This window comes from Nyctereutes procyonoides, unplaced genomic scaffold (assembly GCF_905146905.1).
Source record: "Nyctereutes procyonoides isolate TBG_1078 unplaced genomic scaffold, NYPRO_anot_genome, whole genome shotgun sequence".
NCBI lineage: Eukaryota > Metazoa > Chordata > Mammalia > Carnivora > Canidae > Nyctereutes > Nyctereutes procyonoides.
The window spans coordinates 54,758,708-54,786,420 of NW_026575140.1; the positions used below are offsets into that span (position 1 = coordinate 54,758,708).

The following is a 27,713-nucleotide window of genomic DNA, read 5'->3' on the forward strand; positions in this document are numbered from 1 at the left end:
AGAGGATCTTCCTTCCTTTTAAACTGCCAAAGACACATAACTTAATTTTGCAGGGCTGGAAAGAAGAGATCAACAGGTGAAAATTAACCCTCTCAAAATCAAAACAAACATTTGTGTTTTATTTCTATCGTCAAATATGTGAAATATGAAAGGTGACGCAAGGTAAACCTGAACGGCATGCCCAGTGAGGCCAGAAAGAATTTATGAGAGAAGCCAGTAATTCTGGCTGCCTCGCCACTGCCTTTATCCACCAGCCTGAACCCTCCTTTCAGATCATCTTCTCAAATTATCCATAGGAGATTTATTCACATACTCAATAAGAAAAATATTTCTAATTATATCCAACCATTCTTAATATGAATGAGAATTATGCAGGGACGCAAGACTGCCAAGACTCTTTCTGCCAAACAATTCCTTTTGACTTAAGAAAGAACAGGCAGCTGCATTGTTTCCATAGCTATCCATATAAAAGAGCCCTTGGAATGAGGCTGACTCGTCCTGCTTTAAAAAGCTCCAAGGTAAGTGGGACCAGGCAACGGGCTTTCAAGAGGGACACTGGCCACGCTGCCCCGCGTCAGCTGCAGCTGCTAGCTCTGGTACCGCTCCTTGAGATACTGCACGTTTTATATCCATGGCTTTTGTTGCCTTCTGTTTACAATAGCCAACCATGCCACAGATGGGATTCTGTGGGTGCCTTTGGCTAACTACTCAAGTGCTTTTCCCTTCTCTTTTACAGAACTGTCTAGAGAGAACCAGGCTGCATCTTCTCACTTGCTAACAAGGTAAGATTTGGACTTAACCAGTCCCTGAAGAAGAATATGAGAGCCTCTGGGATGGATCTGTGTCACTTAGCAACCTTTCAGAAAGTGCTGGTCTCAGTAAATACCTAATAACTGTACTTCAGGAAACGGTGCTAGGGAGACAGGGAAGGAGGGCTTGCCTTCAGAACAATGCACATAGACTCATTCCGGATGTAAGCACTGGCGAGGTGACATCTTAACAAGAAAACTGCTAATGGACTTGTTGGCTTGTTAACAGAATATTAACATTCTGTAGGGAGAAAAATCTGCAATAAGGTTCTCTTGCTAAAAATCTCAAATTTGTTTTTAAAAAAAGGTATGCTGCTATTAGAATCATTAGGTAAACATGATACCTAACAAATAAGAAAAAGAAGGTACCTAGGAAAGAGCTTCCTTAAACCTCTTAAAAACTCGCAGAAAGTTACCTTGCCCAATGCTGAGTGTTGCATGAAATTAAGATGCTGTGAACCTTTTGTTACACGCAAAGACTTAGTAATGTGCCCGACTACTACACACCCCGTTTCTGGAGGGAGACATTGGTAGGTAACTAATCAAAATAACTTTCAAGTAACTGGATCCCTAATGATTGAGCAGCATTCTTTGCCAAACTTTTCATTCTACTGATGCCGCTGGCAACCTGCAAATGACAGAGAATGGAGCAATCCAAGCCTGCATTCTCCAGTGGGAAATCGTGAAGGGCAAAGGGTTAGAAGAATGAAGATAATATAACACTGCATGTCCGCTGAACTTCAATGAAACAAATTAAATAAATAAAATAAATGAAATTAAAAATAATAAAATGAGGATAACATTTGCTATGGCTTTTATCCTCAAGCAGGTCAACTCATTAACTTTGGATTATAATATGGATTATATTATATGGATTATAATATTGGATTATAGTATGCCAATTACAATACATAATAATATGCAAAGAAACTATGTCAGGCACACTCTAGTCAGCACACAACTAGAGAAAAAGAAGTAAACAAAATTATCATCCCTAAAAGCCCTGACCTTGAGCATTTCTGGCTGAAGAGCTGAAGGAGGAAATGAAGTTCTCTTGCAGTATGGAACAAGAAAAGGAATTTTCTTACATTACAATCAATGGTATTTGACATCTAAACGGTAGCCTGGGCTGTTTCAGACTGCTTTCTCAGTCATCATGTGTTTCCAAAGTATCTGTCCAGTATCTCACAGGCTTTGAATTAAGAAAGGCAGATATTGTAATCCATCTTCTATGAGGGAGACACGTGGCTCAGAAAGTTCAAGGGTCACCACCTTGTCGGCAGCAGAGCTGCAGAGACTATGTTCAGTTCCCTGATTAGAACGCTAGTCTTGGGGGTGAAAGAAAATAAAGCATGTCAAGCCCTGAGTACAGTGCTGGTTACACGGTGACCTTCGATGCATTTGAGACTTTATGATTATGTTCGTTTCAGTAATTACAGTGTGGTGCACAGGGGGCCTGGCTGGTGAAATTTCTAAATAGTGGGTTTTCCATGAGGTATCATCACCAATATCTGGAGACTTACTGATACACATGACAGTCCACAGTCTCTAATGTGAAATGCTTCATCTCCTCTAGGACCTGTGAGTTCAGCAGCCATGAGTTCAGACCAGGAAATGGCCATTTTCGGGGAGGCAGCTCCATACCTCCGAAAGTCTGAAAAGGAGCGCATTGAGGCCCAGAATAGGCCCTTTGATGCCAAGACATCAGTCTTTGTGGCAGAGCCCAAAGAATCTTTTGTGAAAGGGACTATCCAGAGCAGAGAAGGAGGGAAAGTGACAGTGAAGACCGAAGCGGGAGCGGTGAGTAAAGTCCCTGGAGCTGGCCACATTTGATCAGTACTTTTGTATGATCTCACAATTGACATAAATGGTTGTCCTCCCTGTTTACCAGACTCTGACGGTGAAAGATGACCAAGTCTTCCCCATGAACCCTCCCAAGTATGACAAGATCGAGGACATGGCCATGATGACTCACCTGCATGAGCCTGCTGTGCTGTACAACCTCAAAGAGCGTTATGCAGCCTGGATGATCTACGTGAGTGCCTCCCCCTCCAAGTGGTCTTTATTATCATCATCACCAGGGACCTGCCAGCCCACTTCCACTGTCGTATAAATGGGTCAAAAGCAGAGACCCATTTTGTTTTCACCAGTAGCATGACTAGTCAGCACACAAGTTAACTAGTTAGTACAGTAGTTAACTAGTTAAAAGGTTCACAGTTGCTGTTGTAAGGCACAACACAACAGCCAGTACTTCATCCTCTGTCTTCCCATCCAAAGCCAGGCAAGGCCATTGTCCACATGGACTGAGTTTGCCACATATCCCCTGAACAAACACTGGAACAGCTACTGTTTATATCTCAGCCATGGGCCTACCTTTCTACCCACCTGCCCCCCACTCATGCCAGTGGAGAATCATCCATAGGGAAATGATACACTTATACTTTAACACATAAAAATAATATTTGAAAGACGAAATCTCACTCATTTTCAGTCTTTCAAGATGACAGCAATTTGTATCTTTGTGTGAAGGTCCCTTTTCCATGAATACCACCTCCTTGAAGAAAGCTCCCATCTTCCCAGGGAGAGGGGGATGCTGTGTCCTTTGGTCTCCACCCTGGCCACAGCACTGACCTTTGTTGCCCACCATCATCCACTCATACGTCTGCCTTCTGTGTAGACTGTAGACTGGGAGCTCCCCAAGGAATGCATCTCATTTATGCTTTATTCCAGGTGCCCTGCAGGGGTCTGGCATGTAATACACACCTGGTGAACGTCTTAGAAACTAACTGATTATGTCACGTTGACATTTTTTGTGTAGTTCAGCCAATGCTGATGCTTAGCTGGATGACACCCACACAGTAGTACCTGGTGATTAGAGTCTATTTTGATTAATCAGTGCCTGTTTTACACAGTTACCCAAGATTTTGAAAATCTCCCTTGTTTAACTGTAATGTATTTACATCATTTTGTGTTCTGGGTCTTGAGAGCTTAATAGTATTTTGCAAATGTTGCCCCAGTATCACTGGATACTTTCAGGTTTACCTGACTACCTTCCTGCATCATATTAGTCTTACTATTTACCACAGTTTACCTAACTGCTTCCATTTCGTTCGGCACTTTGGTTGTGTCCAAACTTCTCTTTTCATGAATTTTTTTAAGATTATTTATTTATTTATTCACGAGAGACACAGATAGAGGAAGAGTAGGCAAAGGGAGAAGCAGGCTCCCTGTAGGGAGCCTGATGCAGGACTCGATTCCAGGACCCCAGGATCACACCCTGAGCAGAAGGTAAATGCTCAACCACTGAGATACCCAGGTGCCCCTCTTTCCACGAATTTGAATGATCTTAATGCTGCAAAAGAAAAACATGCATATCTTCTAAAACACAATAAAAATGTCTCATGCTACACATTAAAGAAGAAAAGTAACCCTTGGAAATCCTACTATGTGAAAATCATTGTGATAAGTTCCAAGAGGAACAACTGAAAGTCGAAACTGTGAGCCTTTCCCTCAAGGATTTTGCTATCTCATTGCTGAAAATTCCAACTAATTTTCATGCTGATGCCTTCAAGAAATGTAGGGTACTTACTTAAAGTGTTCCTGTAGTCAGAATTCATTTAATAAGTGAATTGCACACCTAACAGGAGAAGCCTTTGGACAGCTGCTCTTTCTTATTCCCTTGCGTAGACCTATTCAGGCCTCTTCTGCGTCACTGTCAACCCCTACAAGTGGCTGCCGGTGTACAACCCCGAGGTGGTGACCGCCTACCGAGGCAAGAAGCACCAGGAGGCCCCACCCCACATCTTCTCCATCTCTGACAACGCCTATCAGTTCATGCTGACTGGTGAGTTGAATGCTTTGTGCATAATCTTTTCAGAACTGTAGGAGAAAGACACCTGAACCGTCTCAACACACTCTTTAGGTCCTTTAGTTATGGTATATTTGTGAGGGAGGTGGTCCAGGAAGGAGAGGGTGTAAAAGTTGACTTGCAATCCCTACCATCATGCAATTGCTACTGGTCTCTTCAATATTTATTTATTTGTTTGTTTGTTTGTTTAATTTTATTCATTCATTCATTCATTTAAAAGATTTTGTTTATTTATTCATGAGAGACACACAGAGTTAGAGACATAGGCAGAGGGAGAAGCAGGCTCCCCACAGGGATCCTGATGTGAGACTCTATCCCAGGACCCTGGGATCACGTCCTAAGCCAAAGGGTAGACACTCAACCACAGAGCCACCCAGGCAGGCATCCCCATCTCTTCAACTTTTAAAAGTCAACAGGGGCTCACCATAGTTAGAGAATTTACTCTTGAATGATTAAAAAACTAAAAAGGCTTGAGCAAAAATTATAAACATTATTTAGGTGTATGTACACACATAATCACACATAGAAACTGTGCTTCCATTGCCAAGAGCCAAAAACCAGAAAAGTAAGATCTGCCCTTGTGGCCTTATCCTCAACATCAGAAACTATGACCAATGAATGCCCTTTCTATACAAGGGAGGGCCAAGCTATTGCCCTTTTCCCAAAGCCAACCTGAATGAACTCCAGATTTTAAGGTGTATTTGACATTAAGACAGCTATGCCATGAATCTTCTTCCTAGAATATTGCCTCAGCCAGCGCAATCTAAGCTGCTTGGGGAAAGGACTCGGAGAATCTGTCTTCAGAGAGAGTAAAAGAGTAAAATGAACCTTTTCCCCAAACTAGGACTAAAGCCGTGATTACTTCCAAAGTTACCACCTGCATTATACTTACCCCATCCCACATGCTAAAATGCCTATTTTTCATTACATCTTACACCTTCAATAAATATTCAGTACTGGCATTGTCATCTAAATCCAACCAAAGGCTCAGGTCCACTTTTTAGATGTCCTTAGGGGAAGAGTATTATAGAGAAAAGGTCCAGTGCTTCATTGCAGTGCTCTGTTTAAATGGATGCACCTGTGCTGGAGGCAGGGGTGGAATGTGGGGAGGTACTGGGGAACTTGAAAGGGGCACTGGAAAAGACTGGAGGCTTAGGGTCCATGAAGCCCTAGGGATTGCAAAGGCCAGTCTGAAAAATACTTAGTTTATTCCTTTTACTTCACTTATTGTTCACAAATATACAAAAAACAAATGAACAAACAAACAAAAAACCCCCCACAACATTAAATGTCTATGATTTCTTTTTTGCAGACCGAGAGAATCAGTCAATCCTGATCACGTAAGTAAAGTTTATGCTTTCTTCTCATGGCTTCAGTAGCTGCAACATTTGGAACTTCATCTCACTTAGCTTTTTATTTGATAGTGGAGAATCTGGTGCCGGGAAGACCGTGAACACGAAGCGTGTCATCCAGTACTTTGCAACAATTGCGGTCACTGGAGAGAAGAAGAAGGAGGAACTTGCTTCTGGCAAAATGCAGGTGAGTCTGGGGCCAAACCGAAGACTCTCAGGCTCTCAGGAAGTCTGGAGCCCCAGAGGTAAGGACTGCTCTTGCCTTTGCAGGGGACCCTTGAAGATCAGATCATCAGTGCCAACCCCCTACTGGAGGCCTTTGGCAACGCCAAGACTGTGAGGAATGACAACTCCTCCCGCTTTGTAAGTCTCGGACACTAGTACAGACACTGCCCACTGGTCAAGGTGTATGAGATGTTTGTGAATACATTCTCTGAATCTTTTTCGTTCACATTATACTGGCATCGGGTTCTCTCCTTTCCCTCTGAGCATGTAATAACATGGATCTGAGTTCCATCTAAAAAGATATGTGGCCCTTTCCTATCTGTCATTACCTACAATTATTCATAATATGAAAATCAAAGACAAAATTCTTTTGCCTAAAAAATAGAAGATACACTTCTTCTGCCTAAGAGTCTCTGGATTTATTTAACAGTTAACACATTAGCATTCTAAGTATTTTGAGTTTCTCAAAGATTTGATGTGACATAAAAACAAAGTAGTAATATTAGTTTTCCTTTCAAGGGTAAATTCATCAGAATCCACTTTGGCACTACAGGGAAGCTGGCTTCTGCTGATATTGAAACATGTGAGTGCTTGGATCTCCTTTTTGGTCATTTCTGTTTCTTATAATCTATAAAGTCAACACAAAGTAAAAATTGCAAGTCTCGTGAATTTTTGCATCACTCTGCTATTTCCTTCCAGATCTGTTAGAAAAGTCTAGAGTTACTTTCCAGCTTAAGGCTGAAAGAAGCTATCATATTTTTTATCAGATCACATCAAACAAGAAACCAGAACTAATTGGTAAGAAATGTCATAATCTCTTTCCAGAACTATGGCATCAGTACTTATCCGTGAATGGTCCATCCTAGCATTCCATGACCAAATTTTGTCAGGTTTATCACCTTGATTTTGAAAGTAGCTTTGTAAGTTTATGTATGCTTATTATAAAAATCAAAAAGGAAAATGAACATAATGCCTTCAAATTCTATCACTATGAAATAACCACTGTGAATACTGGGTAAATATCATCCTACTCATTTCCTGTATATATACCTTTACATATAGATATACATACAATAACTGGAACCATACTTCAGTGCTCTTCTGTGATGTACTTTTTTCATTGGGCAATAATGTATCATGGTTTTTTCCATGTCACTAGTTGCAGCTCTGCATTATTATTTCTAATGGCTGCATGGTGTTATATTCTAGGGATAAGCATAATTTATTTAACTATACACTCTTAAGGATATTCAGGTTGTTCCCAATTTTTTATTTTAAATAGTCAACACTATACTGATAATTATTACAGATGTAACTTTTCCCCGTATGTGATAAACTTCTTTGGCTTCACAGTGTCTTAGAATCCGTCTAGACATCTAAATGAAGGGGGTAATTCTGCTTATAGAATTATATACCTTTTCTCTGTTCCATGTACTCAGAAATGCTTCTGATCACCACCAACCCATATGACTACCCATTTGTCAGTCAAGGGGAGATCAGTGTGGCTAGCATTGATGATCAAGAAGAGCTGATAGCAACAGATGTAAGTAGAACACAAGAAAGTTAGACTGATGATGTTGGGTTAGAGCAATGGCCCCTCCAGATAAATATTCAGTTTCTAGTAGAAATAGCAAAAGAGGGTTCAAAGATGAGCATGGATGTGCCATCTCGAGTCAACCAAAAAGATTAAGCTATGCCCCACAACACTTTATTTTCCCTTAATAGTCTTTTAAAGGTCTATAATTTCTGAATTTATCTAAACTACTTTTTGGTAATCTACTTGAATGAGACCTGTACCACTTCTCAAAATAACAGGTTCCTTAAGTTTACTATCTTGTTCTCTGTCTTTTTACTTTTTCAATTTTAGGAGGTCTGAACCTATCATTCTAATGCTCAGTGCTGGTCTTTGGTTGACCAACGCCCTGCACACCCACACTGAAGAGTTCCTTGCACCCCCATTAGCAACGATAGTTTCCTCAGTGTGACCAACATGTCAAGAATCAGAAAGTGAACGATGAATAGTAAGTGTGTATCATAACCTAACAGTTATCCTCTTGGTTATATTGGCAGAGTGCTATTGATATTTTGGGCTTCACCAATGAAGAGAAAGTCTCCATCTACAAGCTCACGGGGGCCGTAATGCATTATGGGAACTTGAAGTTCAAGCAGAAGCAGCGGGAGGAACAGGCTGAGCCAGATGGCACTGAAGGTACTAAGACATCTCCCTGATTTTTTTGTTTGAAAATCACATTCTTAACATATTACCCTTGAGTTTTTTTAGGAAGACAAATTCATTTTTAAGAATTGAATTTTAAAGTATACTCAAATAATATACTGTATGAAGCATCATATTAGATAGATGTTTCTTTTTTTCTTTTTTTTTAAATTTATTTATTCACAAGAGACACACACAGAGAGAGAGGCAGAGACACAGGCAGAGGAGGAAGCAGGCTCCATGCAGGGGGCCCGATGTGGGACTCGATCCTGGGACTCCAGGATCATGCCCTGGGCAGGAAGGCAGGCTCTAAACCGCTGAGCCGCCCAGGGATCCCTGTTTCTTTTTTTCTTAAAGATTTTATTTACTTAAACATTTTATTTATTTATTCATGAGAGACACAGAGAGAGAGAGAGACAGAGACACAGGCAGAGGGAGAAGCAGGCTCCATACAGGGAGTCCGATGTAGGACTCGATCCTGGGACTCCGGGATCATGCCCTGGGCTGAAGGCAGGCGCTAAACTGCTGAGTCACCCAGAGATCCTCTAGATAGATGTTTCCTATTATTTCTGAAGTTCTTTAGGACACACTATCTATAATCAAAGTCTTAAACTTAGTGAAAAAAATGGGCAAGAATGCTCAAAAAGATATTCTGAAAACACCCCATGAAATATCTGTAGCTTAATTTTTTTTTTCTGAGAAAATGGGTTGCTCAGGGTCATAATAACATTCTTCTTCCTTTCTTCCTTTCAGTTGCTGACAAAGCAGCCTATCTCCAGAGCCTGAACTCTGCTGATCTGCTCAAAGCCCTCTGCTACCCCAGGGTCAAGGTCGGCAATGAGTATGTCACCAAAGGCCAGACTGTAGAGCAGGTAGGTGCATAACTCAAATTCAGTGACAGGAATCAAGCATTTTTATAGTCCTCTGACAACCTCAAGAGATACATTTTTGTTTTTCAAGGTAACCAACGCAGTGGGCGCTCTGGCCAAGGCTGTCTATGAGAAGATGTTTCTGTGGATGGTCACCCGCATCAACCAGCAGCTGGACACCAAGCAGCCCAGGCAGTACTTCATCGGGGTCTTGGACATCGCTGGCTTTGAGATCTTTGATGTGAGTTGGTAGCTGGTTGGTAAGGAGATTTTGCAATAAGGCAATGAAAATATGAATAAGAAGAAATCTGTGAAAATTATAACCTTCTCTCATTACTCCCAAAAAGTTACGCTGAAACTTAAAAGTGAATGATGGGGTAATTGTTAATCATTTATCACAGTAGCAGTCCCCCTTCTATGAGGAATAATGCACTTGAGCACTCTGACTTGCTACAGGACCCAAAGGAAGTTAGGAGCTAGCTTAGTTTCCGGGGTGGGGGGGGGTCCTCTAAAAATCCCACAGCACCAAAAGAAGTTAACATAAACATCTCAAAGTATTCCTGTGAAACACACATGTTATGAATATATGGTGGGAGGTCATTCAAAAACATTTAGACAAGAGAAGAAGAGCAGAGCAAAGATGACTTATAAAGTCAGCATTTATTCTCGTTGATGTGATATTGCAAGATAAAAATCCCTATTTGATGAGCTATATTTTTCCTGCTTATAGTTTTCAAGAAGTTTATCTTTTCATAATTATAAAAGCGAAACTTGGACATTGCAGAAAATATGAAAAATCAAGGGAAAGTGTTCCCCAATAATTCCACTATTTATAACAAGCCAATGTTAATGCTTTGGAGTTTCGTTTTGTTTTTTTTTTTAACACAAGTGTGTTATCACACTGTATATGATATTTGGTATCTTAATTCTGTTTTCATTTCACATTGAAGAACAGCAGTGGCAATTATTGTCCACTGGCAAAGCTGACCCTGGTAACTTCCATACAACAGAGACCCCTCCCAGCCAGCTCCTTATAGCTTGCCGGTTAGCTCGAGTCAACAGAAAATGGGAAAGATAATGGAATAAACATGAAATGATGAAATAGGAACTCAGAAAAATCCCTGAGTAAACTTAAGCCAGTGTAGGGAACAAGCATTAATGCAATATAGGATTCTGTGTAAAATGGCAGTAGAGGAAACAGATTTCATGTTGCTCCCCCACCCCAATGATTTTGATATATGTAATCTAAAGGCTATTCAACATATATGTTTAAATTAAGAAGTTGTGTATGTACAAATGCTCAAATTTGCTCAAGAGAAAAGTGAATACATGTGTTTATTTAGTTCAACAGCCTGGAGCAGCTGTGTATCAACTTCACCAACGAGAAGCTCCAACAGTTCTTCAACCATCACATGTTCGTGCTGGAGCAGGAGGAGTACAAGAAGGAGGGCATCGAGTGGACCTTCATTGACTTCGGGATGGACCTGGCTGCCTGCATAGAGCTCATTGAGAAGGTGGCCTGATCTGTCCAGCCAGTAACTTCTTCTCTTAAATTCTGTGGTTCATCCTGCAGCTCATATTCACCCTATATGCATTTTGCTTTAATCCAGCCCATGGGCATCTTCTCCATCCTGGAAGAGGAGTGCATGTTCCCCAAGGCAACAGACACCTCCTTCAAGAACAAGCTGTATGAACAGCATCTTGGAAAGTCTGCCAACTTCCAGAAGCCCAAGGTGGTCAAGGGCAAGGCTGAAGCACACTTCTCGCTAATCCACTATGCCGGAGTTGTGGACTACAATATAACTGGCTGGCTTGACAAGAACAAGGACCCTCTCAATGAGACCGTGGTCGGGCTGTACCAGAAGTCTTCAATGAAAACTCTAGCTTACCTCTTCTCTGGGGCTCAAACTGCCGAAGCAGGTAATACTAAAAAAATCTGAACTATTAGGACCTCAACCAATGAAAAGCTTCAGCTTCTATGATTCTCTCCTACTTCTTCCTCCACATCTGCTGGATATTGAGTATCTGGGATATTTAAGGCTACAGAGTGACAAACTTCTCCCTATTTAGACTAGCTTCTATTGATGATTTTTGAAGTTATTGTGTCCTCAAATGTCCTGACATTATGGATCCATCTTTATACAGTGAGGTGAATGCCCTTCACTCATCTTCTAATAGAGGAAAAAAATCACAGAAAAGTGGGTACAAGCCTTGTTGACAGCTAAGAGTCATTCGAGTTCCAACAGAGAAGCCAGTGGTGTCCAAAAACAGCTCCACCAGATGTGTGAAAAATTGGCAATAAATAAGCAAGAAATAGCCCTGTCAGTTCAAAACTATATTTAAATGACATCTTTTCTTATTTGCTCTCCAGAGGCAAGTGGTGGTGCCAAGAAAGGTGGCAAAAAGAAGGGCTCTTCTTTCCAGACGGTGTCTGCCCTTTTCAGGGTAAGGAAGAAACTGTGACACTCCCTAATTACTTTAGCAATTTGTTTTTGGAAGTACAGAGTCTTCTTTCCACAAGTGATTGAGAAAAAACTGACACTGATTAATGATTTCTGTTAATCTAGCTTTGGAGAGAAGACATTTACATTACTTGGGAATTATTAGCTCATTTTTCATGCCAAGGCAAATAATGCCAAATATTTCACAGGAAATTTTCTAAAACTGAATATTCTACCATTCATAGTCTAGTCAAGTCATGAAACTAAGCAATGGCACGGTACTAAGAGAGACTAAATTAGCACTAATGCTAATGAAGATCCAGCAGCTAGCCTATAAGGAACTTAATATGGTATCCTTGCCCTTAATTCAGTCAGTCCTCAATTATAACTGGTAGGATTATTCCCCTTTAGATAACATTTATGCCCTGAAAGTTAATTGAGTTGGAAAGGGGAGCTATGTTCATGAGAAAAAGCCCCAGTGTGGCGCAGGCTTGCATGTCCTCATTGGAAAACCATGGAGTTGATTAGAAGAAAGTGTGGCCATTTAGTATAGGAAGGCAATGGCCTGTGGGAGGCCATGGACCAGGGAGGAAGTAGGACGTGTCAGGCCGCTTCTCATGTGTAACCCAACCCAAATGGAGAAAGAGGTACTGAGGAGAAGGATAGGAAGGTGTTACCCTACATGAAAATGGTCCACACTGGTTGTTCAATTCAACCACAGACATTGAGTTTATAGACATCACCAAATGCTCATAACCATGGCTAAAACTGGAGATAACAGGCTTTTCCCTGACTTTACAGGAGAATCTGAACAAGCTGATGACCAACCTCAGAAGTACCCATCCTCATTTTGTGCGCTGTATCATCCCCAATGAAACAAAAACTCCTGGTAAGAAGCCCTAGAGTGAAGGCACAAAGCATGACCGCCATACTTCCTTTAAAAAACAAACAGTGTAATCTATATGTATACTTTTAGGGGCCATGGAACATGAACTTGTCCTGCACCAGCTGCGGTGTAATGGTGTGTTGGAAGGGATCCGCATCTGCAGGAAGGGGTTCCCAAGCAGAATCCTTTATGCAGACTTCAAACAGAGGTCAGACTCTCTGAATTATGGTGCATCTTAAAGTTTAGTATAAATATACTTACTGCAAGCAAAATAATTTTGTGAAAAATATGCTTCTATTCGTGTTTAATTTGCCACAAAAAAGAGTGAAAAATCATAAGCCTCAAAACACCTTTAAAATATAGATATACCACATATTTTGCACTCCAGACTTTTCTGGGCTTTTTTGAGCTCCTGGCTTAACCCATAGGTATATACGTTACTTTCAGTAATTATGAGAACTACCATTTTTTCATGTGTAATATGTTTAGATTATCTCCTTCCATCTTCACAAAACTTCAGTAGAGGTAGGTACTATCAATACCTCCTTCGATAGACAAATAAACTGAGGCTCTAGGAGATTAAGCTACCTGCCCAAAGTCACATGGGTGTTGGTGGCTGAGTTAGGAACTCTCTCATGCAGGTATGGAGCTCCCAGTGAGTCATTTTGGTGCTTCCTTTCTCCCTCATGCACTGGTTTCCCAGGGGTTCCAAAACCATGTCACAGTACCAGCTCCTCAGCAACTCTTTCTCTTCCCTAGACAGGTCCATCTTTGGAGACCAAATAGGAGACAAATGGACAAGGGGTTGGCAGCAGCTCCAGGGAGCTGGTCTCTCTTAAGGCTGGGTCTGGTGGAGTTGGCAGCTAGTTCCCATCCCCAAAACCCAAAGCAACACTACGCATGAATTTAGGTGATTAGGACAGTTCCTCCTACCTGAAGTGGGCCTTCTACTAGACTCCTCACTAAAAATTTGCTTTCTGAGATTCAGGATCATGAAAAGCAAATGGATCTAGCCAGGAAAACATGTTACATTTTATTGGTCATCTACATTTAATGTAAACGAGATTGTAGGATTTTTTTCCTGAGAATAAAGTCTGATGAGGCAGAAAGGAAAGTCTGCAACTGTGCAGGAGTGTGGGATGGAGTGAAAACAGACAGTGGATGCTAGACTGACAAAGAAGTCCTTCCTGCGAATAATGAAGGATATTTTTCTTTAAAGCTCTGGTTTTCTTTTTCTTTTTTTTTTTTAAGCTCTGGTTTTCTAAATAGGTCATTTAGTGTTTATCTGCTATTACTGTCATCATAAACTGACTTTTTGTTAAAAAAAACTGTATTTACTTAAACAGATACAAGGTATTAAATGCAAGTGCTATCCCAGAAGGACAGTTCATTGACAGCAAGAAGGCTTCTGAGAAGCTCCTTGCATCCATCGACATTGACCACACCCAGTATAAATTTGGTCACACCAAGGTAACCAACCCTAAAGCCTATCTGCTGGTACCTGTGTCCCAGTGAAGTTTATGTATAGTGTCTTATCTGCAACTCCTCCCATGCACAGGTCTTTTTCAAAGCTGGTCTTCTGGGGCTCCTAGAGGAGATGCGAGATGACAAGCTAGCCCAGCTGATTACCCGAACCCAGGCCAGGTGCAGAGGGTTCTTGGCAAGAGTGGAGTACCAGAAGATGGTGGAGAGAAGGTAGAAACATAAATTGTTTATCTATTCCCATCTTTCTGCCTTAAGAAACACATTTGAGTTGGCTTAAGACTCAGATACGATAAGGCCACAAATGTAAGCAAGAATGAACATAAAGAGTCCTATGCTGAAGTGGGGATATACATATACCTGAAAACTTAAGGTGGGGATTATCACCATGAAACATATTCTGAATGTTCAAGTTAAAGAGAGAGAGAGAGAGAGCGCACAAAGCATGGGCAGTTCTTATCTAACAAGAGAAAATACATCGGTATAAAAATACGCCAGTGTGAATTTAGTGGGTAGCTCATTAAATTAGATACATTGAACTGAAGAGCAGACAGTAGTTTCAACAGAGTTTTGTTTTTTTTTTTAAGATTTTATTCATTCATGAGAGACAGAGAGAGAGAGAGGCAGAGACACAGGCAGAGGGAGAAGCAGGCTCCATGCAGGGAGTCTGACGTGGGACTCAATCCCGGGTCTCCAGGATCAGGCCCTGGGCTGAAGGCGGCACTAAACCACTGAGCCACCTGGGCTGCCCCAGAGATTTTATACAAGATGCAGAATCGGCTTCTTTTATCTGATCATTTTTTTAATTATTTTTTTTAATTTTTATTTATTTATGATAGTCAGAGAGAGAGAGAGAGAGATAGAGAGGCAGAGACACAAGCAGAGGGAGAAGCAGGCTCCATGCACCGGGAGCCCGACGTGGGATTCGATCCCGGGTCTCCAGGATCGCACCCCGGGCCAAAGGCAGGCGCCAAACCGCTGGGCCACCCAGGGATTCCATATCTGATCATTTTTAATATCAAACTATTATATAAAATATTAAGGGCATTTATCTGTGAAAGATTTTTTTCAGTAAGTTAATACAATGTCACCAAGGTATGTAGCTTTCTGGTGATTTGATTTGATGAAGGGACAGAGTTCTAAGTCTCAAGAGCCAGGTATCTCAAACTGCAGAATGCATGTGAAAGGGACCCGTGATGAAAGATGCATTTTATATTGGCACATGCACATTCAGACATATGTGTATATGTAAATATATGTAATTTACATGAAATAAGTTTTAATCCTATCACCTGTAGTTACATTAATATTTTCTATTGTATTCTATTTTATTAAAAATTATAAGTTTGGGCATAACCCACTATATATATATATATATATAGGCAGTTAATTGCCCATATGGAAGGGTAATTAATTCTTTAAATAAATTAGATTTTTAAAAATGTGATTATATAACATTAAAATATAAAACCAGAGATTTTTCACAGTAATGCTGTTTTTAATAAGTCCCTTTATACTGTGCTCCCATCCCTCAGGAGTCTAGTGCCCTCATCACTGCTCTTGGCGTCCCAGATGGAGAGCATGAGAAGCACTGATGTACAGCAGTTCTCAAAGTGTGGTCCTCAGATCTACATCATCAGTGTCTCTTGCAAACTTGTTACAAATGCAAATTTTTAGACCCCATCTCAGATCTTCTGACTCTGAATTTCTGAGGATAAGATTCAGGAATTAGTGTTTTAACAAGTTCTTCAGATGATTCTTTGCACACCAAAATTTGAGAGGCACTGATGTAGAGAAATGAGTAATTAATGAGTCCTTAACCATCATTCCCAAATAGAATTTCCTCCATCTGTGCTTTTGAAGGCAGGTGAGGCACACGGTGGGGGTAGAACCTCCAGCTCTCACTGCCAAGACTTCATCCCGTTTCTTCATCCACACATATCGAACTTGCATCAATTATGTTTCAGGGAGTCCATCTTCTGCATCCAGTACAACATCCGTGCCTTCATGAATGTCAAACACTGGCCCTGGATGAAGCTATTCTTCAAGATCAAACCCCTCCTCAAGAGCGCAGAGACTGAGAAGGAGATGGCCACCATGAAGGAAGAGTTTCAGAAAACCAAAGATGAGCTTGCCAAGTCAGAGGCGAAAAGGAAGGAACTGGAGGAAAAAATGGTCACTCTCTTAAAAGAGAAAAATGACCTGCAGCTCCAAGTTCAGGCTGTAAGTGGTGGTGTCATGCTGGGTGCTGCTTATTGGGATGCAAGTGCTAGGATTCTGGCCACTAGCAGCAGTGAGCTGGACAGTCAGTGTGGGGACAGTCACTGGAGGGAGAAGGTCAAGGCACTCTGATGGTTCTAATACAGTCCATATATCCCGTCGTTGTCCAAACCAGGACTGGGGCAATAAGGTAGAACCAATCATTGTCACTCATTCTCTCCACAATTTTATCAAACTACAGGAGTTATGACTTCCTTTCCCTTGGAAGTCAGTCTTTGAAAGTGATTTTCACATAAAACTATTCCAAATGAAATATTAAGGGGGAGGATAGCATGTAGAGAGTGATTTTTTTTAATCTCTGCAACTTCCTTAAACTGATCCATGTCCAGGAGTCTTAAATCACAATATGAACAACTGACAAATGTCAGCGTTCTATATCACATTTTACAGAATTGCTTTTTGCCATGCCACTGATCTCCAAAACCCAGATTCACTCCTCCCAATCCATGTGCACAGTCAGTGTCAATCACATCACATCCAGACTGCTGCCTCAGCACCCCAGATGCTCTGTCTGCCCCCAGCTCTCTCCTCCTTCCAGTCCACTCACTGCTCACCCCTGTACCAGTCATTTTCAACTGCCTCCATCAACTCTGAAATGTAATTTATAAGACTGTCATTCAGTCGGAGTGAACTGAATTGGTTTGGTATAATTTACTCATCACAAAATAATATATTTCTCTTGTTGATTAAAATTAATTTCTTCTGTCAAGTTTGGGCAGTGTAATAATTCTTTTAGGTTACAGAAGGAAAAAGAGCTGTTTTTCTGTTCCATCCCCTTCAAATCTATCCAGAATGCTTTTCTGCTGTCCCTAAAGAATTACTTAGGCTCCTCCCTAAACCACCATATTCACCACATGAGCACACATAGCACATTTCATTCTTATGTATTCAAAGGCTGGTATGGAGGCTCACTAATGAATGTATGTATCAGCTCCTCTCATACCTTGTCCACTCCCAACTTTCTTAATTGGAAATATAGCAGGTTGCCAGGAATTTCTTGATTACTTTATGCCTCAACTTGAATGTAGAACATCTTAATCACAATCATCCTCTAGTACTACAAAGAGAAGCAGTTCATTAGCAGCCACGCCCTGAATTCTCAACTGGAATGCCTTCTCTCCTCCTGCTCCATCCCCAAAGACTTGATTTCTACAAAATCAAATCTTGCCCACCTCAAATGTCACTTCATCCAGGAAATAATCCGTAATATAACTTCTCTGATCTCTTCTGTCACTAATTGCCTTCTGAATTCATGGTAGCTTTTTGGAAGTAGGCTTTCTAATCTACTAGAGAATATACTCTTCTGAAGGAACAGAACAGAATTGGATACATTTTGGTTTTCCCACAGTGTATCCTGGATTGCACATAGGAGGTAGTTCATAAAATCTAAATCCAAAGAAACAACAGCAGAGATCGACATTGTTATCATTGTGAAATATTTCATTCTTTCTTTCCAATTTTGGTTTTGTTTCCAACTCTAGGAAGCTGAAGGCTTGGCTGATGCAGAGGAAAGATGTGACCAGCTGATCAAAACCAAAATCCAGCTGGAGGCCAAGATTAAGGAGGTGACTGAGAGAGCAGAGGATGAGGAGGAGATCAATGCTGAGCTGACGGCCAAGAAGAGAAAACTAGAGGACGAGTGTTCAGAGCTCAAGAAAGATATTGATGACCTTGAGCTGACCCTGGCCAAGGTTGAAAAGGAGAAGCATGCCACAGAGAACAAGGTATGAAACTTATACACAGAAAGTTCATGTTTTTATTATTATTATGGAGTACAAACATAAAACTGAATCCATTAAAATAAAACATGTAATGCAAAGCATTTTTCCTCCCTAAGGTGAAAAACCTTACTGAAGAGATGGCAGGCCTGGATGAAACCATTGCAAAGCTGACAAAGGAGAAGAAAGCCCTCCAAGAGGCCCACCAGCAGACCCTGGATGACCTACAGGCAGAAGAGGACAAAGTCAACACCCTGACCAAAGCTAAAATCAAGCTAGAGCAGCAAGTGGATGACGTAAGTCCAGGATTGTCAAAAAAATTATTTTCTTCAAAAGGAAGCTAAGCATTCCTTTAGACTAAACATAGTTTATATTTAGCTTGAAGGGTCCTTGGAGCAAGAAAAGAAACTTCGCATGGATCTAGAAAGGGCTAAGAGGAAACTTGAAGGTGACCTCAAGTTGGCCCAAGAGTCCATAATGGACATTGAGAATGAAAAACAACAACTTGATGAAAAGCTCAAAAAGTAAGTGTGAAAGAATTGCTTATGAGCTTGCTTTCAAGTGGTGGATATACACTCAATTGTTATATTTTGCTGCTTTCCAAAAAGAAAAGAGTTTGAAATGAGCAATCTGCAAAGCAAGATTGAAGACGAACAAGCACTTGGCATTCAGCTGCAGAAGAAGATCAAAGAGCTGCAAGTAAGTTTGGATTTCTATCAGTCTGGCGCAACAAGGCATAGTGATGGCACAGAGAAGCTAACTAAGGGTTTGTGCTTTTCACCACTCCCAGGCCCGCATCGAGGAGCTGGAGGAGGAAATCGAGGCAGAGCGCGCCTCCAGGGCCAAAGCAGAGAAGCAGCGCTCTGACCTCTCCCGGGAACTGGAGGAGATCAGCGAGCGCCTGGAAGAAGCTGGTGGGGCCACATCTGCCCAGATTGAGATGAACAAGAAGCGGGAGGCCGAGTTCCAGAAGATGCGCAGGGACCTGGAGGAGGCCACCCTGCAGCATGAAGCCACAGCAGCTACCCTGAGAAAGAAGCACGCGGACAGCGTGGCCGAGCTCGGGGAGCAGATAGACAACCTGCAGAGGGTCAAGCAGAAGCTGGAGAAGGAGAAGAGCGAGATGAAGATGGAGATTGATGATCTTGCCAGTAACGTAGAAACAGTCTCTAAAGCCAAGGTACTGAAGTCCGGGAAATTATTATTAGTGACAATGATCCTTTATGTACACATCATACCTTACACAGGAACTTTACACACATTATGTCATTTGATTTTTACAGCAATCTAGGAGGTAAACAATAAAGATACTAGCATTTGTATTATTTCCACTAACATATGAAGAAACTGAAATTCAAAAGTAAAGTGCACTCCATCACACCATTAGCAAATGACAGGACCAGCTTTTGAACAAAGGTCACCTGCATTTTCTCAGGCTCCAGTTGAAGAACTAGGACTCCAATATTCTCAATTATCTGATAAGCCAAGTTTCATTGTACAGAAAGGCAATCAAGTATTTATAAACATGCTTTTAGAAAACCTACCATACAATTCTTACAAAATCTTAAATTTTAAACATAGTCTTTAAGGCTTTTTTTTTTTGTATTAATAGGGTGCAGAATTTCACAGTTCACTCTTTAAAAATCTCAATATATATTTTCAACTGAGGACAACAATCAAATATAAAGAAAAAATTCTTAAGTATCACATTACATATAAGAGAATTTGATTTTATGCCAAAGGTTATTTATTTATTTATTAAAATATCTCTGTTTCTTTCTTTTACTTTTTCCCACACAGGGAAACCTAGAGAAAATGTGCCGCACTCTGGAGGACCAAGTGAGTGAGCTGAAATCAAAGGAGGAAGAGCAGCAGCGGCTGATCAATGACCTGACCACCCAGAGGGGACGCTTGCAGACTGAATCTGGTAACTCTGTCCTTTTCTAGGCACTAAGAATGGAAATGATGTGGTTGAAAACAACTGATTTGGTCATGTGAGAGCTTAATAAAAGCAGCTGAGAACATGTGTGTTCTACTGAACAGCTCAGACTTTCAACTCACTTACAAGGTCACTCAGGGACAGAGTTGGAGATAAAGACTTTGATAGGACTGGATCAAGCTCTGCTCCAGAAAAGTCTGGAGTAGTTGGCCACACTGAGAGGATGATTGGGAGTAGGAATCACTCTAGCCTGGGTCCAGGACTCCTGTAGCCGACTGAGCTTCTGTCTCTATACATCAAAGTAACTCAAATTCCTAAAGGGAGAGCGGATAATCCTGTCTCTCAAAAGTCCAATGAAACTGAGACCATGTAGAATTCAGTATCTTGGCCCCCAGGTTTTGCACAATATCATACACCCAGAAAGAATTAGTTATGGAGAGATCAAACAGAATTTCAGCTGTATTTATTCATTCTGATTCATATGTAAGTTTCACCATAAAAATCAGAAATTTGACATTAAGCATGATGGTGTCAATAGAGAATTGAATCTTTTGAGCACTCATTGTGGGGGGGGGTAAGAGTTAAAATTTATTTCTAATACGGGCTTGCAAAATTGTTTCTTCACTTAAAAAAAACGGTGCCATTTCTTTTGTCTATCAGGTGAATTTTCACGACAGCTAGATGAAAAAGAAGCTCTGGTGTCTCAGCTATCAAGGGGCAAACAAGCATTTACACAACAGATTGAGGAATTAAAGAGGCAGCTGGAAGAAGAGATAAAGGTAAATAATAATCTTGTCAGACTCTCTTTTTTTGGTATGACCTAATCTTAACTGGAGTCCATTTACACCAACTTTTAAAGGGTTTTGAAACTCTAATTAAACACACCCAGTAAAATGAAGGTGTAACTATCTCTGTAGGCCAAGAACGCCCTGGCCCACGCCCTGCAGTCCTCCCGCCACGATTGTGACCTGCTGCGGGAACAGTATGAGGAGGAGCAGGAGTCCAAGGCCGAGCTGCAGAGGGCGCTGTCCAAGGCCAACAGCGAGGTGGCCCAGTGGAGGACCAAATATGAGACGGACGCCATCCAGCGCACGGAGGAGCTGGAGGAGGCAAAGTAAGTGTGCAGATACGAGAGAATGTGTAGAAAATGCTGCACGCTGAATAAGAAAGATACGACCTTCAGTGAATTAGCCCACAAACGTTCGTTAATTAGCTCCCTTTTGCCAGGCACTCTCAGGCCCTGAGAATAAGATATGAGTAAAGCAAACATAGTACTTGCCTTCTTATGCTAAAATCTACTTAAGGAAGTGAGTAACAAATAATTATCCAGATAGGTATTATTACTGTTTGTCAAGCACATCAAGCTCATTGCTGATTCAGCGGTCTTGCACTTGCTGGTCCCTCCGTCTGGAATACTCTCCCTGAGATCTCCCTGCAGCTCACTATGACTTTTCAGATCTTGATTCAAATGCTACCTCCTCAGAGGGGCCTTCCCTGAATATCTAGAATAGCTGCCCACCCCTTACTCTGTTTTGCTTTTCTTCATTGCACTTATATCTGCAATAATGTTATTATGCATTTTCTCACTCGCCTGTTGTTTCTCTCTTGTACTCATTTGGAAGCTTAGGAGTCAGGGCCCCCTTTTCCCTCTTGCTCACTGCTGTATCCCATGACTGGTTCATAAAAGGAGCTCATCAATGTCTCTTGAATGGATGGATGGATATTTTTAATATGAAGTTTCCAATACTTCTCAGTATAGTTCCTAAGTCTACTTTTGGTTCACTCCTCTCCACAAACATATATCATCCTCAAGGAAGAAGCTGGCCCAGCGGTTGCAAGCAGCTGAGGAGCACGTAGAAGCTGTGAATGCCAAATGTGCTTCCCTGGAGAAGACAAAGCAACGGCTCCAGAATGAGGTGGAGGACCTCATGCTGGACGTGGAGAGAACCAACGCGGCCTGCGCTGCCCTGGACAAGAAGCAGAGGAACTTCGACAAGGTACCTCGCACAGCAGCCTCTGCTCTCCACTGTGTTCCTCTGTCCTTTATAGCCGGTAACCACTCCCGGTTTTTCAGATCCTGGCAGAGTGGAAACAGAAGTATGAGGAAACCCATGCTGAACTTGAGGCCTCCCAGAAGGAGGCCCGCTCTCTCGGTACTGAGCTGTTCAAGATGAAGAATGCCTACGAGGAGTCCTTGGATCAGCTAGAAACTTTGAAACGAGAGAACAAAAACTTGCAGCGTGAGTCCCTTTCACTTTCAATAATATTCATGCCTCAGGGACCTTTCTCTTAGGTCCTCTCTCTGATCAAACCTCTCCCTGTCTTTTACCTGAACACTAGAGGAGATCTCTGACCTCACTGAGCAGATTGCAGAAGGAGGGAAACGTATCCATGAACTGGAGAAGATAAAGAAACAAGTGGAACAAGAAAAGTCTGAAATTCAGGCTGCCTTGGAGGAAGCGGAGGTATAGGTCCAATTGTGCATTATAAACATATAAGATCAGAAAATATTTAGGTCCATCCACATAGATTGAATTAAAAAAATAAACAGCACAAAATTAATGGAAGGAAAGGTATGCAAAATAACTTCCCAATGCTTCCATTCCCTGCTAATATCACCTCTTGCTGTCATTAAGGCATCTCTTGAACATGAAGAGGGAAAGATTCTGCGCATCCAGCTGGAGCTGAACCAAGTCAAGTCTGAGATTGACAGGAAAATTGCAGAAAAGGATGAGGAAATTGACCAGCTGAAGAGAAACCACATCAGGGTCGTGGAGTCGATGCAGACCATGCTGGACGCCGAGATCAGGAGCAGGAATGATGCCATCAGGCTCAAGAAGAAGATGGAGGGAGACCTCAATGAGATGGAAATCCAGCTGAACCATGCCAACCGCATGGCTGCAGAGGCCCTGAGGAACTACAGAAATACCCAAGGCATCCTCAAAGTAAGTGGGTTCAAAAGAGGGCCTCAAGGTGACTGGGGTGACCACAGCCCTGAGAACGAGGTGTCTCAATGATGATTCATTCCCCAGGACACCCAGATCCACCTGGATGATGCCCTCCGGGGCCAGGAGGACCTGAAGGAGCAGCTGGCCATGGTGGAGCGCAGAGCCAACCTGCTGCAGGCTGAGATTGAGGAGCTGAGGGCCACTCTGGAGCAGACGGAGAGGAGCAGGAAAATCGCAGAACAGGAGCTCCTGGATGCCAGTGAGCGCGTCCAGCTCCTCCATACCCAGGTGGGATTTGGCACAAAGAACTTACCTTCAATAAATGCTATGTGTCCCAAACAATATAAGCTTAAATTTTTTATACAACAGCCAGGTTTTATACTTCTACTAAGTTTCCACTGAATTATTGTGAAATCTTTTATTGTTTTATTTTGCATAAATTGTTGATTTACTTCCTAAAATATTCTAAAGCTTCCTATATTCTCCTGTGTTCATATCTTTATTGACCCTTGTTATCAATATTGGCATTTTTATTTTGGAGAAATGGAACATTTGAACATCTGTTATAATTCTGTCTCTGTGAATGGTCTCATTGGTAAATGGCAGTTATAGAATTACAGAGCTATTTGGTCTAATTATGGACTATGTACTTGAAGAGGCTGAAAATATTATAAAATTTCTATTTTATTTAGTTGTACTACATAACAAACAAACAATATGGAAGGGCATCTGACTTGTATATTTTTATCCGAGATTATTTTTTTAATAGCTACAAATAAGTACTTTGGTAACATGATTAAAAAATGTAACTTATTTTTAACCAGAACACTAGCCTGATCAACACCAAGAAGAAGCTGGAGACAGACATTTCCCAGATCCAGGGAGAGATGGAGGACATTATCCAGGAAGCCCGCAATGCAGAGGAGAAGGCCAAGAAGGCCATTACCGATGTGAGCAGAGGGCAGCACGGTGGTGGTCAAACCTGAATCTTGATGTACTTGCTTGGCTTTCTCAACTGGTTTTGTTTTACTGCTGATCAGGCGGCTATGATGGCTGAGGAGCTGAAGAAGGAGCAGGACACCAGCGCCCACCTGGAGCGGATGAAGAAAAACATGGAGCAGACGGTGAAGGACCTGCAGCATCGTCTGGATGAGGCTGAGCAGCTGGCCCTGAAGGGCGGGAAGAAGCAGATCCAGAAACTGGAGGCCAGGGTGGGTCTCTCAATGTCTGTCTACTTCCATTTCCTCCCAGTGCCTTATTAGTTCAAAGTTCTTAAGAGCCTACTTATTTGCAGGTGCGTGAACTGGAAGGAGAGGTTGAGAGTGAGCAAAAGCGTAATGCGGAAGCTGTGAAAGGTCTGCGGAAACATGAGAGGCGAGTAAAGGAACTCACTTACCAGGTACAGCAATAGTTTTTATCAGCTAAACACTCCCCGTACATATATGAAACACTCATATACAGTGACACACAGCCAAGTGCTTTTGAAGTAAGACCCTGTGGTTTTCATAATCTTTCAGACGGAAGAAGATCGGAAAAATATTCTCAGACTTCAGGATTTGGTAGATAAACTTCAAGCCAAAGTGAAATCTTACAAGAGACAAGCTGAGGAGGCTGTAAGTATCCTTACGATGGAAGGGAAGAGCGAAGTCCCTTGTTAATGAACAAATAATTAGATTTGCCACTCTTTTTAAAAGTAAATAAGCCATTTGCTTTTTAGAAGACTGTGCTTCTTAAAAACATTTGTGCATTTTTCTACTTCTTGCTCATTATTTGTAATATTAATGGTTTGATTTTAAAAGTAAAGTTTCAATCCACAGAGAAACCTCAAAAAATTTCAAAGCAGAAATAATGAAGGCCACATTATCTATCCATAGTGTGATAAAATTGTCAAGTGGTTAGAAAATATAAACACAAATTCCCAAATGCTCATATGTTAAAAAATGAACTTTCCTAAATAATTTTTGGTTTCGTTTAGAAAAAACTACTAAATAATTATTAATTATAAATAAAATTTCAAGGAAGATGCTACTTTTACAAACCTAAAGAATGTAGTCAAAGCTGTCCTTGGAGGACAATTCATTGCTTTACAAATCAAATTTTTTAAAAAATTGACAGTCCAATAAAGAAATTATAAATAATGAAAGTAGTACTGTTAAAGATAAAGGTAGAAATTGATAAATTAGAGTAGACTATTTTCTAGTATGATACTTTCAGTAATATCTGATAATTTCTGGGGAGTTAATAAAATAAATACACTTATAAGAGAAAGAAAATACAAACTCACATTAGAAATGAAAAAGTGTGTGGGGGCACCTGGGTGGCTCAGTGGTTGAGTGTCTGCCTTTGGCTTAGGTCATGATCCCAGAGTCCTGGGATCAAGTCCCACATCAGGTTCCATGCAGGGAGCCTGCTTCTCCATCTGCCTATGTCTCTGCCTTTTTTTTCTCTGTGTCTCTCATGAATAAATAAAATCTTAAAAAAAAAAAGGAAAGAAATGAAAAAGGGGAGGGCACTGGGCAGGCTTAGTCAGAAGAGCATGCGATTTTTTTTTTTTAAGATTTTATTTATTTGAGAGAGAGAGAGCAGGAGCAGGGGGATAAGCAGAGGGGAGGGGGGGAAGGAGAGGAAGAGACTGACAGACACCATGCTGATCCTGGGACCCTAATCTCATAACCCTGAGATCATGACCTGAGCCAAAATCAAGAGTCAGATGCTTAATCAACTGAGCCACTCAGGCACCCTGAGGATGCAACTCTTGATCTCAGGGTCATGAGTTCAAGCCCCACATTGGGTGTAAAGGCTACTTTAAAAAAGAAGAAAAAATAAAGAAATGAGAAAGGAGACAAACCATACAAATAGAAAAATATTTTTTAATGTAAAATATAAATCTGTCAACACAGTTGAAATCTTGAAGAAATTAATGATTTTCATAAGATTTTAATTACTAAGTTGGCTGAATAACTTATTTGAGAACTATTTCTGAAAATGGACTCAGGTCCAGAAAGGTCTTTCAAAATTTCAAGTAACAGATAATCCTTGAGCTATGTAAGCCATTCCAGAGCATGGGAAAAGATGGAAAGCTTTCCAAATCATTTTAAGAAGCTCATGTAACTCTCATACCAAAACCTGTCCAAGAGAAAACAGGGGAGGAGGGACGGGGATGAAACTAAAGACAGTTTTCCTTGTGAGAGTAATTACAGGAAAGATAAATAACTAAGTCACTGAAACCCTTAAAAGAGTAAGGGTTTCAGTGGCTTAATTGAGGGGATTGTCCACCAGTAATTAAACAGGTTGATTCCTTTAGTGTTAAGCCTTTTATTAAGGGTTTCAGTGACACTATTAAGCAACTTCAGTGCCTTTATTAAGGGGATTGTCCACTAGTGATTAAACAGGTTAATTCCTTCAATGTAAGGGTTAGTTAATACTAGGGAATCTATTGGTAGAATCATTACATCCAAGCCACAAGGAAAAATGATTGCTGGAAATGTTCTAACATGGTATTATAGAATTCAACATTTATTTCAATATAAAGAGACTGTTAAGAAAGTCATCCTTAACATGACATAGAACTTGAGCTTACAGTCATCTCATAGCTAGCATTAACGAGAATGATTTCAGTACTCTTGTCTTCTCTGCTCTTTTATTTTTTCTTGCTTGTGGTGCATAGCTTTTAATATGTTTTCATTGCAAAAATAGGGATGCAATTATTTATGGGACACCGAGCCCCAAACAAATCATAATGTTCACTTTAATGACAACCAAAATCCAGGAGGTGGCAAGACAACAATATTCCCTGCTGAGTATTTTAAGTTCTCCGTAGATGCCAAGTCCTTTCTGCACTTAAGACTGCAGAGTCTAGAAAGATGTGCAGTACGGATTCCTTACAATTCCATTTTTATTCTCAGGAGGAACAATCCAACACAAATCTATCTAAATTCCGCAAGCTCCAGCACGAGCTGGAGGAAGCTGAGGAGCGGGCTGACATTGCCGAGTCCCAGGTCAACAAGTTGCGGGTGAAGAGCCGAGAGGTTCACACGAAAGTCATAAGTGAAGAGTGATCATGTCCGGATGCTATGGAATGATTGAAGAGAGGCACAAAATGTGAAGTCTTTGGTCATTTCCCTCTATAATTATTGTCTATTCTACCCTATTGCAAAGGAAATAAAGAGCATAGGGTATTTTGCAAACAACATCCTTGGACTGGTCTTTCTTAAAAAGGTGTCAAAGCTGGAATAGTCACAAGACTATCAAACAATTACAGTTCACTTTTATCTTAAGTCCATAGGAATACTTTAACTATAAAGTTGTTGTCGATCCGGGAAGACTGTCTGGAAGAAATCTGGAAGTCACCTTTCATTTCTTTCTGCCCTTTCCTTAATACCAGAGTATAATAGGATCCTAGAAAGCTCCTGATCCCCCCTAATTTTCCAAGTCTATGCAAATGAATGGCACTGGCTATGGCTATGTTCTCAAATAGGAGATTCAGGCTACCCTATATCATTACTTCTCCTTGATGTTATCAAGAATACAATTCCAAAGTATTATTATTAGCCTGTTAAGATTTTCATGACTACCAACACACTGTATATTCACAGAATGTGCACTGGGTAATGGGTATGATGTGAAAGAGTGAGACGGAAATGTGACTCTTCTCCCTACGGGGTGGCTCTCAAGTCTGGGG

The 27,713-nt window shown here is 41.1% G+C and overlaps 1 protein-coding gene across 2 annotated transcripts; it reads left to right on the plus strand.

Annotated features, from left to right (window-relative positions):
- Window positions 1-475: 475 nt before the first annotated feature.
- LOC129496643 (myosin-2) lies at window positions 476-27,222 on the plus strand. Of its 2 annotated transcripts, none has more exons than XM_055304793.1 (40): window positions 476-518; window positions 737-782; window positions 2,386-2,609; window positions 2,701-2,844; window positions 4,497-4,653; window positions 5,990-6,017; window positions 6,102-6,216; window positions 6,300-6,392; window positions 6,774-6,837; window positions 6,954-7,052; window positions 7,694-7,797; window positions 8,325-8,463; window positions 9,223-9,341; window positions 9,430-9,579; window positions 10,682-10,852; window positions 10,949-11,258; window positions 11,710-11,783; window positions 12,581-12,668; window positions 12,756-12,873; window positions 14,012-14,135; window positions 14,224-14,360; window positions 16,115-16,370; window positions 17,909-18,151; window positions 18,265-18,441; window positions 18,524-18,669; window positions 18,754-18,844; window positions 18,936-19,325; window positions 19,946-20,072; window positions 20,745-20,863; window positions 21,002-21,198; window positions 21,898-22,081; window positions 22,159-22,324; window positions 22,425-22,549; window positions 22,721-23,029; window positions 23,117-23,320; window positions 23,857-23,982; window positions 24,073-24,243; window positions 24,327-24,431; window positions 24,550-24,645; window positions 26,938-27,222. In XM_055304793.1, exons 3-40 carry the CDS (start codon window positions 2,406-2,408, stop codon window positions 27,088-27,090), a joined length of 5,823 nt encoding a protein of 1,940 aa, XP_055160768.1. In that variant the 5' UTR covers window positions 476-518; window positions 737-782; window positions 2,386-2,405; the 3' UTR covers window positions 27,091-27,222. The 2 variants fall into 2 exon arrangements, with proteins under 2 accessions (XP_055160768.1, XP_055160767.1); XM_055304792.1 differs by lacking the exon at window positions 476-518 and adding an exon at window positions 537-596.
- Window positions 27,223-27,713: the final 491 nt, after the last annotated feature.

Coding starts and splice junctions, on each gene's coding strand:
- LOC129496643 (XM_055304793.1), top strand. CDS start 2,406: ATGAGTTCAGACCAGGAAATGGCCATTTTCGGGGAGGCAGCTCCATAC. Junction 10,853..10,948: donor GCATAGAGCTCATTGAGAAG/GTGGCCTGATCT, acceptor GCTTTAATCCAG/CCCATGGGCATCTTCTCCAT. Junction 19,326..19,945: donor AAACAGTCTCTAAAGCCAAG/GTACTGAAGTCC, acceptor TTTCCCACACAG/GGAAACCTAGAGAAAATGTG.